Source organism: Macrotis lagotis, chromosome 4, assembly GCF_037893015.1.
Source record: "Macrotis lagotis isolate mMagLag1 chromosome 4, bilby.v1.9.chrom.fasta, whole genome shotgun sequence".
Taxonomy (NCBI): domain Eukaryota; kingdom Metazoa; phylum Chordata; class Mammalia; order Peramelemorphia; family Peramelidae; genus Macrotis; species Macrotis lagotis.
The window spans coordinates 63601712-63615927 of NC_133661.1; the positions used below are offsets into that span (position 1 = coordinate 63601712).

General features: G+C 33.3%; 1 protein-coding gene across 20 annotated transcripts in view; it reads right to left on the bottom strand.

Moving 5' to 3' along the window:
* Positions 1-7638: 7638 nt before the first annotated feature.
* Positions 7639-14216, bottom strand: part of DYDC1 (DPY30 domain containing 1) — a 52216-nt gene continuing 45638 nt past the window's right edge. For all 20 annotated transcript variants that reach the window (XM_074233005.1, XM_074232995.1, XM_074232992.1 and 17 more), the window contains 2 exons: positions 8502-8597; positions 7639-7745 (listed from right to left, as the gene is read on the bottom strand). In XM_074233005.1, the coding sequence (XP_074089106.1) occupies positions 7707-7745; positions 8502-8597 (135 nt within the window). In that variant the 3' untranslated portion in view covers positions 7639-7706. The remainder of the gene's footprint in view (positions 7746-8501; positions 8598-14216) is intronic.

The window sequence follows — 14216 nt, forward strand, 5'->3', positions numbered from 1 at the left end:
TATAATTTAAAACATAATTGTGCAACTCATGCTGCCAAACACTAGTTTAGTGTGTGTGGTCCTCCTTGATATGGAAGGACTAGTAATTAGTAGTATTTGGTTGGTGGTTGTAATGATCAAAATGAGATAATATTTGTAAAACACTTAACCCAGTGTTTGGAACATAATAGGTCTTTAATAAAGATTTGTTTTCTTTCTTCTTTCTCTTGGGGTGCCTACAATAAACCAGAATGAAGAATGTGCTTAGAGCTCACTGAAACTTCATTTCCTTGGGCTTCATTTTTTGTCAGTATAAAATAAAGAGGTCATAGTCAATGACCTCTATTGACTTCTATTGACCCTATATCAATGATCTTAATACAGTACATCCTTTTCCAAGTTGTTCAATCTCTCCTTTAGCTCAACATCCTTACTCTTTTTAATTCCTTCTCACTTCTCAAAATATCAGCCCTTAACTTTTACAACTCCCACCCTTCCATAAATCTCTTTACAATATTCTATCCTTCACCCCAAATTTTTCTCCTATATATATTTACTTCTCAATAAAGCTACAAGTTAAAAATATTTATAAATTTCACCTAAAATACCCTTCTTTGTCTCATGGCTAAAATCCATATTCATATTTTCAGTCTGGCATTAAAATACCAGCCCTTTTTTGTATTTTTATTCTTTAGTTTGTTGAGAAGGAAAATATTGCAGGGTCATAAAAATCCTCTTGTTGTGTTTTTTTGTTTGTGTATTTTGGGGCACTGAACAAAGATAGGATCTGATGAGTTGTCACCAATAATTCTTTAATGTGCTGGATGAAACCATATAATCAGCCTTCTTAAAGAGAGCCAAAAAAAGGAAAAGAAAAAGTCTATATAAGAAATTCAGTCAGGTTGACTTACCTATCCAAACTCATTACAATCATGAATACAACATTCCACTCTAACTGGATGACTAGCTGCTTGGTTTGGTTTTTAATTCAAGTTACCTTTCTCTTCCAGTCTTGTATTTGCATGAATAGTCTACAATGATGCTCCCTCTTCATCTCCACCAATGGAAATCCTTATTTTCCCTCAAAGCCAAGTTTAAATCCTTTCTCTAATATATTTTCCCTAATTCCCCCAATTGTGAGAGCTTTCTCTTAACACTACTTTGTATTATTCCCTACCCCCTATTATAATGGAAGTATTTGAAAGCAGAATGATATAATTTTGTCCATATTGCAGTTGCAAATTTTTCAATCTCACTTGTACTTCTATTTTTATTTTTCATATCTATATATTTTTCCTTCTCTTTTTTAAAGGCTTTTTCTTTGTTTTTTTTTCTATATATATGAGAAGGCTGATTATTTACATGATACACTAATGATTTCACAGAAATTAAAGAATTTTTGGTGATAGCTCACCAAGTCCTATCTTTGTTCAGTGCTCTAAAATACACAAATGCAAGACACAAAAAAAAAGGATTTTATGATTTAGAAATATTTTCCTACATAGAAAGCTGAATAATAAAATACAAAAAACCCTACAATAATAAAATTTTTTTAAAAAATTTACACAATAATTTCATAATTGTGTGAAAAGGTCCTTTGAACTTCTTGAGCTGCCCTGTTTTCCATTTTCCTATTTCCTATTTCCATTTTACTTTAGGCAGTCCAAGTATCATAATCTCCATTTTATAGAGGGGTTAAGTGATTTAACTCAATGAGATATATATATATATATATATATATATATATATATATATATATATATATATATACAAATAGAGAGAGAGAGAGAGAGAGAGAGAGAGATGAAACCAAAATTTGAATCCAGATATCTGACTTCAAATCTAGTGCTCTTCCACTATAATGGATATACAATGAATGTCTAAAGCACCCAATTTCTATTATAACTACTATCTATAATGGTACCAAGAATTATACACTATTAATTAGAAGCCAATAGAATTGTTGTTAATCTGGCAAAAATTCCCTTTATATACCACCCTCCTTGCTTCAAAAAAAATCTAAAATTTTAATTTATCACTTTATGGGTATCTTAAAGGTGCTCTTCATCTTCACATTAAAATCCTAAACCAGTGTCACTCTTACAAATCTTAAAGGCTCTCCAAAATTTTAATTCAAATTGCAGGATTCTATGATCATAAAAAGGACTACTCATATACTGATTCTTTTTTTAACACTTATTTGCCCTGAAGTTCCTCTATTCTAAGCCAACTAATAAAACCACTCCATAGAACAAGATACACCATTCTAAGGTATTCCTGGAATGCTTCTCCTTTTCCTGTTCATTATCATGCTCATTTGATTTCAATTCAAAGATTCTTTCAGCTAAGCCTAAGAACATGACAAGAAAGTATCAGTGATAAAGGAATATATCAGTGAAACATAGTTCAAAATAATTGCTTCAGTATTAAGTATATATGTACCAAGTAGAATAGCATCAAATTCTTAAAGGAAAAGTTAAATGAATTACAGGAGAAAATAGATAAAAAAAATTCTATTGGTGGGGGGACCTCAATTATCCTCTCTCAGAACTTGAAAAATCCAACCAAAAAGTAAAAAAGAATCTAAGGAGGTGAATAGATTTTTTTTTAATTAAATATGACAGACCTCTGTATAAAACTGAAAAAGAATAGAAAAGAATGTACTTCTTTTCTCAGCAGTCTGGCACTTACATGAAAAATGACTGTGGATTATAGCATAAAAATCTCAAATCAAATGTAAAAGTCAGAAATATTAAATTTATCCTTTTCAGATCATAATGAAATAAAAATTACAGTCAACAAAGGGCAGTGAATAGATTAAAAACTAAATGGAAACTAAATATTCTAATCCTAAGGAACAGATGGGTCAAAGAACCAGTCATAGAAACAATTAAAACTTCATGCAAGAAAAATGACAACAATGAGGTAACATATCAAAACTTATGGGATGGAGCCAAAGGAGAAATTAAGGGAAAATTTATTTATAAATTCTTACATCAACAAAACAAAGAAAAGATCAGTTAACTAAAATATTCAAATAAAAATTTGGATAAAGAACAAATTGAATATCCCCAATTGAGTATCAAGTTATAAATCCTGAAAATCAAAGGTAAGATTAATAAAATTTAAAGTATAAAAATAACGGGTAGGTTTTATGGGGGGAGAGGCAATAAGATGGATAAACCACTGGTTAATTTGATTTCTAAAAAAGAAAAAAGAAAACCAAATATCCAGTATCAAAAATGAAAAGAGTGAACTCACCAAGGAAGAGGAAATTAAAGCAATCATTAGGAAATATTTTGTTCAATCATACCAATGATATAATTAAGCAAAATCGATGTTACCAAAAATACAAATTGCCCACCTTAACAGAAGAGGAAATAGAATGCTTAAATAACCCCTTCTTAGAAAAAAGAAATTGAACAATTTATTAATGACCTTCCTAAAAAACCCCTAGAAACAAATGGATTCACAAGTGAATTCTACTAAACATTTAAAAAACAATTAATTCCAGTACTACATAAGCTATTTGGAAAATTAGATGAAGGGGTTCTCCAAATTCCTTTTATGACACAAATATAGTATTGATACCTAACTAAAAAGAGTTAAAACAGAAAAAAAGCAGCAGACTAAGGCCAATTTCCCTAATGAATATCAATATAAAAATTGTAAATAAAAACTAACTAGGGATTATAGCAATATATAACAAGAATTATACACTATGACTAAGTAGGATTTATACTAGGAATGCAAGATGGATTCAAGATTAGCAAGGCTGTCAGCATAATTGTCTACATTAATAAGAAAACCAACAAAAACATATAATTGTCTCAGTAGATGTTTAAAAAGCTTTTGACAAAATATAATGCCCATCAAAACATTAGAGAGCCTTAGGAATACAAGAAACCTTTCTTAAAATAAGTGGCATTTATCTAAAACCATCAGGAACTAGCATCTTATGGGGAAAAGCTAGAAACTTTCCCAATAAAATCAGGGGGAAGCAATGATAACCATTATGATCACTACTATTCAATATTGTGCTAGAAAATATTAGCTATAGCAATGAGAGGACAAAAAAGAAATTGAAGGAATTAGAATAGGCAATGAGAAAATAGAACCATATGATGACATACTTTTAGCATCTGAAAGAATCAATTAAAAACTGCTTGAAATAACTAACTTTAGCAAAGTTGCAGGATATAAAATTAACTCACATAAATCATTAGCATTTCTAGATATAACCAACAAGACCCAGAAATAAGAGATGAAAATAGAAATTCCATGTAAAATAGCTATAAATATAAAATACTTAGAGGAGTCTACCTATCAAGACAAACGCGGGAACTTTGAAAACAATTATAAAACATTTTTCACACAAATAAAGTTGGATCTAAACAACTGAAAAAATATCAATTGCTTATGGTTAAATCAAGTGACAATTCTGCCTAAACTAATTTATTCAGTGCCATCTGAACTACCAAACTACCAAAATTATTTTACCAACTACCAATCTAACAAAAAGATCATTTTATAGAGATAGGAAAATGGTACCAAAATCCATCTAGAAGAAAAAAAACATCAAGAATATCAAGGGAATTACTGAAAAAATGCAAAGGAAGGTAGACTATCTATATCAGATCTAAAACCATATTATAAAATGGTAGTCATCAAAACTATCTGGCACAGGCTAAGAAACAGAGAGGTAGATCAGTGAAACAGGTTAAGTACACAAGGCACAAGACATTAGGTACCACACTGACCTGGTGTTTGATAAACCCAAAGATTTCAACCTCTGGAATAAGACCTTACTGTTTGATTTAAAAAAAACTGCTGGGAAAACTTGAAATCAATATGGCAGACATTGGCTATAAACCACCATCTTATATTGTAAATGAAAATAAGGTCAAAATGAGTATATCACTGGATGTTTTCTAAACCAAATTAGAAGAGCAAAGAATATCAGTCTGTCAGATCTGTGAAGAAGGGAAGAATTCATGAATAAATAAGAGATAGAGAGCATTACAAAAGGTAAAATAAATTATTTTGATTATATAGTATTAAAAAGGGTTTGCATAAACAAAATCAATGCAACAAACATTAGAAGAAAAGCAGAAAGCTAGGAAAACATCTTACAGCAAATATCTCTGATAAAGGTTTCATTTCTCAATAATATATATAGAACTATATCAAATTTATAAAAATACAAACCATTCCCCAAATTAAAAATGGTGAAAGGATATATGAGCAGGAAGTTTTCAGATGAAGAAATCAAAACAATCTCTAGATAATATGAAGAAAGGCTCTTTATCACTATTGAATAGAGAAATGCAAATTAAAATACCTCTTAAGGTACAATCTCATGTCTATCAGAGCACCCAATATGACAGAAAAGGAAAATGAAAAAATATTGGAGAGACAGTAGAAATCTGGAAAATTAATGCAGTTTTGTAGAGTTGTGAACTGACCCAAATTTTAAACAAAAAGTTAGAATCATGCCCAACAGACATCCAAACTATGCCTTCCCTTTAACCCAACACCACCACTACAAAATATCTATTAAATAGGGATAAAAAAACACTTTAGCATGCTTTTTTGTGGTAGCAAAGAAATTGGAAATTGAAAAGATGACGATTAACTGCAAAATGACTGAACAAGGTGTGACTTATGAATGTAACAGAATACTATTGTGTAATATGAAAAGATGAGCATATAGATTCGTTTTTCTGAACTCATGCAAAGTGAAATGGGCAGAACCAGGAAAACAATGCAACACAGTAACAGCAACATTATGTAATGCTCAACTTTGAATGACTTTAGGTCATTCTTCTCATAAATACAATGATCCAAAAAAAATTATAAAGGTCTCAAAGTGGAAAATGCCATCTACATTGAGATAAAGAACTGATGGACTCAGAATGCATATTGAAGTATACTATTTTCACTTTATTTCTTCATTCTTGTTTTCTTTTGGTTTGTTTCTTCTTTAACAACTAGGACTAATGTGGAAATCTGTCTTACATGATTGCACATTTATAAACTATATCAAACTGCTTACCATTTTATGAAGAGGGGAGGGGAAGGAGAAAGTGAAAAAATTTTGAACTCAAAATTTTGTAAAAATGTATGCTAAAATTGTGTTTCCATATAATAGGAAAAAAATAAAACATTATTTTAAAAAGTGATTGTTTATCTCTGCCTAAGATATCCTACTTCCATTCCTTAACTCATACTTCTCCCCTTCCTGGGATTCCATCTCTCCTTGAATAGTACTGCTGATCTAACTTCTGATCATCCTTTAAAGCTCAGCTCAAAATTCCTCTTCCTCTATGAAGATTTATTTTTTTTAAATAATTTATTTAAATTTTGGAGTCCAATTTCTTTCCCTCCTTCCTTTCCCCTCTCCAAGTTAGTAAGCAATCAGATATAGGCCATACATGTACAAATATGTAAAAAAAATCATATTAGTTATTTTATATAAGAAAACTTGAATAATATGACTTGTATGTTTTCAAATATTAGTTATTTCTCTGAAGGCAGACAGTAATGTTTCAGTATTAGTCCTTTGGAATTATCTTGGATTATTATATTGCTGAGAATATTGAAGTCATTCATGATTCATCATCAAACAGTATTGTTCATACTGTATACAATGATCTCCTGGTTCTGTTCTCTTCACTGTGCATTAGTTCATGTAAGTCTTCATGGATTTTGCTGAAATCATTCTGCTTGTCATTTCTTGAAACATAATAACATCCATTAGAATCCCGTACCACAACTTGTTTAGTCACTAATTGATGGACAGCTCTTTAATTTCCAATTCATAGGTTCTACAAAAAGAGCAAAAATTTATACAAATATTTTTGTACAAATAGTTCCTTTCTCTTGGGGGGGTGGGGCAGTTCTTGCGATATAGGCCTAATAGAGCATCAAAGGGTATGCAAAGTTTTACAACTCTTTGACATAGTTCCAAAATGCTCTCCAGAATGGCTGGATCACTCATAAAGGTTTCTTTGACTGCCATAGCTTTCATGTGCCACCCCCAGCATCCTCCAGTGTTTACCATCTATGGAAAATGACTTAGTACTGAATCACCACCAACCTTGTTTTAGACAGGGACAAAGTTATCCTGTACCGACAGTGTCACCTGCTGACTACTACAGGAAAATGTTTTTCTGTACTGTGTCCTCTTCTTCACCTCTCCTTCCCCTCCAGATGGATAATATTCACACACTGATCTCTATTACAATGCATAAAATCAACTACATCTACTTTAAATGCAGCTAAGTAGCACAGTGATACAATCCTGCCTCCAATATTTATCAGCTGAATGATTCTGGGCAAGTTACTCAGTCTCAGATTTCTCCACTGTATATAATATAAATATTGCTAATTTGTTTGCTTCAGACATTTTTGAAAACATCACATATTTCCAACTTCATCCTCATCCATCTTCATCCTCATCCATCTCTCCTCCTCTTTTAACAATTGTACAATTATCTCAGAATCATCTCCTTAACTTTCTCTCCCTGCATACATTCAGAATTCCAGTGATATTCTAGGCTTAAGCTTCTGCAGAATAACTAAACACTTGTCCACCATTAATATCATCATTTCTATGAGAAAATAAGAAACTCACTTGAAATAAATATTTAGAACTCATTCACAAATTGAAATTATCTTTATTGAAAATTGTAAGTAACACACAGAAATGAGCGTGTGGCTGATGTTCATTGCTCTTTACCTTCTTTTTCATTAGCTAATGCTACCTAAAAGAAAAATAAAAAAGAAAATATTATCCTTCAGAATTATCCAAACTTTGAAAATGTCACAAAGAAAAGTAAATAGATACAATGTTTAGATAACCTTCTATTTGATTATGGCTACTGTTTCAGTTTAGTTGATTGAAATCAATAAAATTCAACAGAATTTTTAAACTGAATTCTGTTTTCGAAACAGTTATAAAAGGCCTACAAAAATCATTTAAATCCTATCAAAACACAAACTACTCATTAGTTTGTAAATTTAGTCTAAAATGCATTATACATGCACCCAAGAAATATATGTTCAATTGAATTTGATTGGCTTCAGAATATTGAGATTGATAGAATTGACTACCAAATTTCTTTCTGAAAAAATTCAAATAGTATTGGTATAATTAGCATTCTAAAACTATGCTTAAGTTTTCATTATAAAGGGGATTTGATCATGCAAACCAAGAAAATCATGAACTACATAGTATGTATATAAGTGCTGTACTTTATCTATAGTAACTTTTCCAATATCAGTCACACAACTTCAGTTATTTTCAGTAGAAGAGATAGTCTCATGAACTTTCCCACCTATCTCCCCTGTGGTCAATGGTGTACTGCAAAATTGACTGCTGGAATTCAAGATGTGAAGTCTGACCACTGAAAAGATTTTTCTTTCTGTGAAGCTAATGAGTGCACAAACCTGACACATTTAGTACTATTCTATAACCAAAATTGGAAAGTGCTCTTATTCCACTTTCTAAAAATACTTACATCAGAAACTGTTGGTTCATCTAATTCTTCAACTCGACTTAAATTAGGTGCTCCATACCTATCACTGATTTCAGCTAATGTTTTCTTTAAGGCATCCTGAAATTCAAAAGATTCGATTTCAATTTTTAAATGTCTTCACAAAAGAGTTTATCTATTTTGCTAAGATATTTCTATATTTATTTACAATAAGCAAACAATATAGTAGTAAGACTATACCTAAGGTTTTCAAAGTATTTTAAATTCATTTGATATGTTAGGGGTAAAATGGCTGTGAGAGTAGAGGATTTTACAGGGAAGAATACAGAATGTTCAAAAACAATCTTATAAATTTGAAAATACTTTATAATATATACATGTAACTTTTAATCTTAAACAATGCTATCAACATATCAGAAAATTTCAGATATTTATAGAAATTGTCTTTTTATCTACTCTAGGACCAATAGTACAATGTTCTACCAAGCATACAATAAATGAGTGATAATTCATTAACTTTGTATTTTAGCATGAGAGCACATTTGGGACTTGTGATAACTAGAATTCAGATAGTCAAAGGCTATCCCTTTAAGTCTTTATTACCTTAGTTACCTGATTAAAATTAAGGAAGAAGTCTTTCCTACAGCAAACCCTTCCTGATTATTGTCATTACTCTCTTTCTCCTCAAATTATACCTTATTTATTGATTGAGTTAGATGTCAAATTCTCCTAGGAGAAGGTAACTTCTCTGAGGGTAAGAACTTTCATTTTGTCTTTGTAACCCAAGCACCTAATATAAATGCTTCTATACTTTATAAGCACTTTGCTTTCAAGAATGAATTACTGCCTATGATAAACAAGTGTTTTTCTCCTTACTTGTTCTTCCTTTGAAATTTCTTCCGCACCTGGGCTCGCCCGGGCCTGTAGCTAACATATTTAAAAAAGAGTCGAACAAAAGCATACTTTGTATAATTTCTCTCATTTTCTTTCCACCTTTTCAAATAGTTTCACCAAATGCTCAAATGTTCTTTGTAACAAATCGTTCTCATAGTAGAATCAGAGTAATTAAGCAATCATTCATTCAAATATACAGATCCAATGGCCATTTTATATTCAACTTTAATAGAGGCCATGGTAATAAGGACGATACTTTAAGAGATCTGCAATATATTTCTTCCAATGAGATAGATCACAATCATCTATGCCATAGTCTCATTCAGTGCAATTCATATCAATCTCTGTTCAAAAATAATCTGGCAGCATCAGAGGACAGACGGAAGCACTTCAAAAGATGTTAAAACACATAACACCAAAAGGCCTTGACAAGAAACTGAATATGAGGGGTTAAAGAAAGTAAGTTTCAAGCCTGGATGACAAAAGGATAGTGGTACTCTCAACAGAAAAAAAGTTTAGAAGGAAAGTTTGAGAGTTCAGTGAAATAATGAGTACAATTTTAGACATGCTGAGTTTAAGATGCCTATGGAACATCCAGTTCCAGATACCATTAACTTCCTTGTTACAAAGATTTGCAATACTAGATCTGGAATCATCCCATCCTTCATCCTTGATTTCCTTCAACTTCCTCCTGCTGACCCAATCAGTTGCTGGATTTTGTCAATTCTACTTTCACAGCATCATTTGCAACTGCCTACCTCCTCACTGACTCCAAACACAAACCACTACTCTTTTTTAAAGCTGTTGACCTTTCACCAGTACTTTCGTGATAGTCCCTAAATCCATTATTTCTCTTCTACCCATCTTTTACCACAGTCTCAAATTATTATTATTTGTGACATTCTCCCATCATTTGCTATCTCCTCTTTGAGTAAGCTTAAAAACTGGTCCTTTGCTTTTTTTTTTCAAAATTATATCACCTCCAGGATGACTTTTTTTTAGGTTACACATGTACAATCATGTTAAAAATATTTCCTCATTCGTCATGTTGTGAAAGAAGAATCAGAACAAAAGGAAAAAAATCATGAGAGAAAAAAAGATAAAATAGTATGCTTCAATCTGCATGCAGATTCCATAGTTCTTTCTCGGGAAGTGGATAGCATTTTCTATCACAAGTCTTTTGAAAATATCTTTGGTCACTGTATTGCTGAGAATTAAGTCTATTATAGAAGGGCATAGCACAGTGTTGCTAGTACTATGGACAGTGTTCTGGTTTCTCTGCTCACTTCATTCAGCACAGGATGCCTTCTTTTACACATACACATATGGTCCACATGCCACTCCTAACTTCATCTAAGTCCCACTTTCTCATATAATACAATCAATTTATCACATATAAGGAATGAAGAAGCCATTATCTTTTCAGGCTTTAAATTCTAACTAATATCAAAACTGTTTTTGATGGTTATGGTCCTGCTGAGTTTTCACAAAGCAAATCTTTAATCTAATGGATTCCTTCCTCTGAATCTTGTCTAATCCATGTTTTAATCTAGCCTTTTTTATGGTTTTGTTCACAGTCATCAATTTAAGTCCTCAAGATTATTAACAGAATTATGTCTGAAATTGTTATTTTTGCATATAATTATCATAAACTCTCCTTTTTAATGTTAGTACTTAAGGTTTCCTCTCTTTTTAACATTACATTTTCTGATTATCAGTTCTCTTGGTCCTTTCTAAAACAGCTCCTTATAAATTTCTTTTTGTTTCATTCACTCTGTTCTGATCAGAGTTATCTTCATTTTTCTGCTTTGTATTGGTAAATTAGTCTTGTTGTTCTTTTGATTGTAGATTTACCTCCCTACATTTTTCTTTTCCTTCATATTAATGTAAGTATTCAACACTATTCACCTCTGAGCTGGTTGTTTGCAAGATATCTTGAAATATAGCCTATGTGGTATCATTGCATTTAAGGTGATATAATGATATTTGCAATTTCCCTTTTCTCTCAGATATTAATAGCTTTTTTCTTTTTTTTCATTTCCATAGGACCCTATTCCTTTGGTTTGTTTTATTTTGTTTTCTATTGGTGGCAGAAGATATTTGGGGAGTTCTGGACCAGTCTTATTGTTGTCTGAAGTGCCAGCTCCCTACAGTGATAAAGATTACTCATAAATATCTTCTAGAACCAAAGACTTGCCTGGGGGCTCTGAGAGGTTGTTACTGACCCATAGTCACACAACCAGTCTGTGTAAGAGGAAGGATATGAACTCATGTCTCTCTTACTTCAAGATTAACTTTTTTGTCACAACATACATGTGAACAGTATTCAAGTGAAGGGGGCTATGAAAAGTCACCAGCCTCACTCTCTTCTCCAGAGCCAATCCAGGGCCAGTGGCAAGCAATAGATCAGGATGAATAGAGATATTTCTTCCCAGGTCATTTTGACTGAGACAACCACCATTCAGTGATGCCAGGTAAGAAATGAGGCAAATAATGACCTTTTACCTTGTCACATACATATACACATACATACACACACACACACACACACATACATATAATCTGGGAGGGGAAGATCCCCCTGGTTTCTGACCAAAACAGAAACAATTGCTCTTTAGATTCAGTCTAAATTGATCAAGGCTCAAACATTGACCAAGATAACCTACCCTACTGTTGGTCAATCAGTGAGAGCCAGAGTGATTTGAGTTTAAGGCATGGACCTTTAAAAAGAAATCTAGCCTGTAAACCTGAAAATATCTCCAAAGTTTCAGAACTTATATTCCTTTGGGCAGAGAATTTGCAGGTAAAAGTATGATTCCGTATGAGGAAGGGAGGAAAGAGAGAAGGAAGGAAGGAAGGAAGGAGCTGTGTTGCACAACTGCAACTGGCCAATTGGGTCCCCCAAGGGAAAGTTTATTAATACGCATAGATTGTTATTTGTCCTTTGGTTCTTGAAAATGACCATGACATTAGGAAGGTGATGCCATGATTTTTTTTTTGCAAGTGAAATGAATTTGAATGAGGGAACACTGTGCAAAGTCACCCAACTTCACTCTTTCCTCCAGAATCCTCTGGGTCCATTTGCAAGATATAGATTAGGATGACTGGAGATGGTCCTGGATATAGTGGGAAACCTTGGCCTTTTTAAGGGAAATTTTTTCCCAGTTCTCAGTTGACTGAGGCAACACCCTTTCAGTAAGAAATGAGACAAATCTGGGAGGGGAAGACCCTCTAGGTTTCTGACCAAAACAGGAACAATTGCCCTTTAGATTCATTCTAAGCCCAAACAATGACCAAGCGAGATTTGTACTAGGACCTATTGGTGGCCAATCAATGATAGTCATAGAGTTTAAGGGCATGGTCCTGAAAAAAGAAATCTATCCCATAAACCCCAAGATCAGCAAGATTTCAATGATCAAAGGAATCAAAGGGTAGAGCACGCACAGTTAAGAGTATGATAACCTATGAGGAAGGAAGGAAAGAAACAAGAAAGGATGGAAGGAAGAGGCTGAGTTGCACAACTGGAACTGAGTAGTGGGATTCCCAGAGGGGCAACTACTACCACTCACCAATTGCTATTTGCCCTTCATTCCTAAAAAGGACTGTAACATCAGAAAGGTGATGCCATGACTTTTTTGCCATTGAATTAGTTTTAAGTGAGGGAGGGTTGTGCAAAGATATCAGTCTCACTCTCTCTCCTCAGAAGCCATCTGGGTCCAGTAGCAAGATACAGATCAGGATGACTGGAGGTCAGTAGGGGCTTAGTAAATGCTTATAGACTGACTTTACCTAGTACATGATCAATTTTTATATAAACTCCAAATGTAGCCCCAATGAAAAGCCAACTGAAAGTATATATAAAACGAATCCCCAGTGCATTGTCCCTTGTGGAAAAAAATATCCTGGAGGAAGCAAATTCACAGCATGTTGAAGAATTAAACTGTCTTTGTTCAAGAAATATTAAACTTTGTTCAGAAGGTGATGAGGATGATGTTTGTCTTTTGTTCTTGAAGAAGACCATGACATCAGGGAGGTGATGGATTTGAGTCATAAGCCATCAGGTGCCTCACTTTCTCCTCCAGAGCCATCTGGGTCCAGTGGCCAGATATCAGAATCAAGAAGACTGGAGATGGCCCTAGATGCCAGGCTATCAGGGTTTAGTGACTTGCCCAGAGTCACAGCAGCTAGTGTCAAGTGCCTGAGGCTGGATTCAAACTCCCATCCTCCTGCCTCCAAGGCCAGTACACTATCCACTGTTCCACCTAGCTGTCCCAAACTTTGTTCAGAAGACAATAAAGAGGGGCAGCTAGGTGGCGTAGTGGATAAAGCGCGGGCCTTGAAGTCAGAAGTACCTGGGTTCAAATCCGGTCTCACACACTTAATAATTACCTAGCTGTTTGGCCTTGGGCAAGCCACTTAACCCCATTTGCTTAAAGAGATCATTGGACCTGATATTTGAAAAACCTGGATTCAAATCCCACCACTGAAATTTATTAGCTCTTTGACTTTAGGAAAGTCATTGAAATTCTATTTCATTTTCTTCTTCTGTAAAAGGGAGCTGATACTTGCAGCACATACCTAACAGGTATCTTATATTATTAGTTCAAGTGAACTTGAATCTTTGCAAACTTCAAGGCACTGTATTAAAATATCAGCATTATTGTTCTATTTTAATTAGTTATTGCTAACTAGTAAATATGCTATGATGCTAATTGTCTCCCCACCTCTTTTGTATTTCATAGGACGATTAGGAGCACAGTTCTAGAGAACTCTCTGGGTCAACACTGCCATTTTACAGGGCCTGGCCCCAGATTACAGGAACAGTAAGCGTTGGCGCGAGGGTCA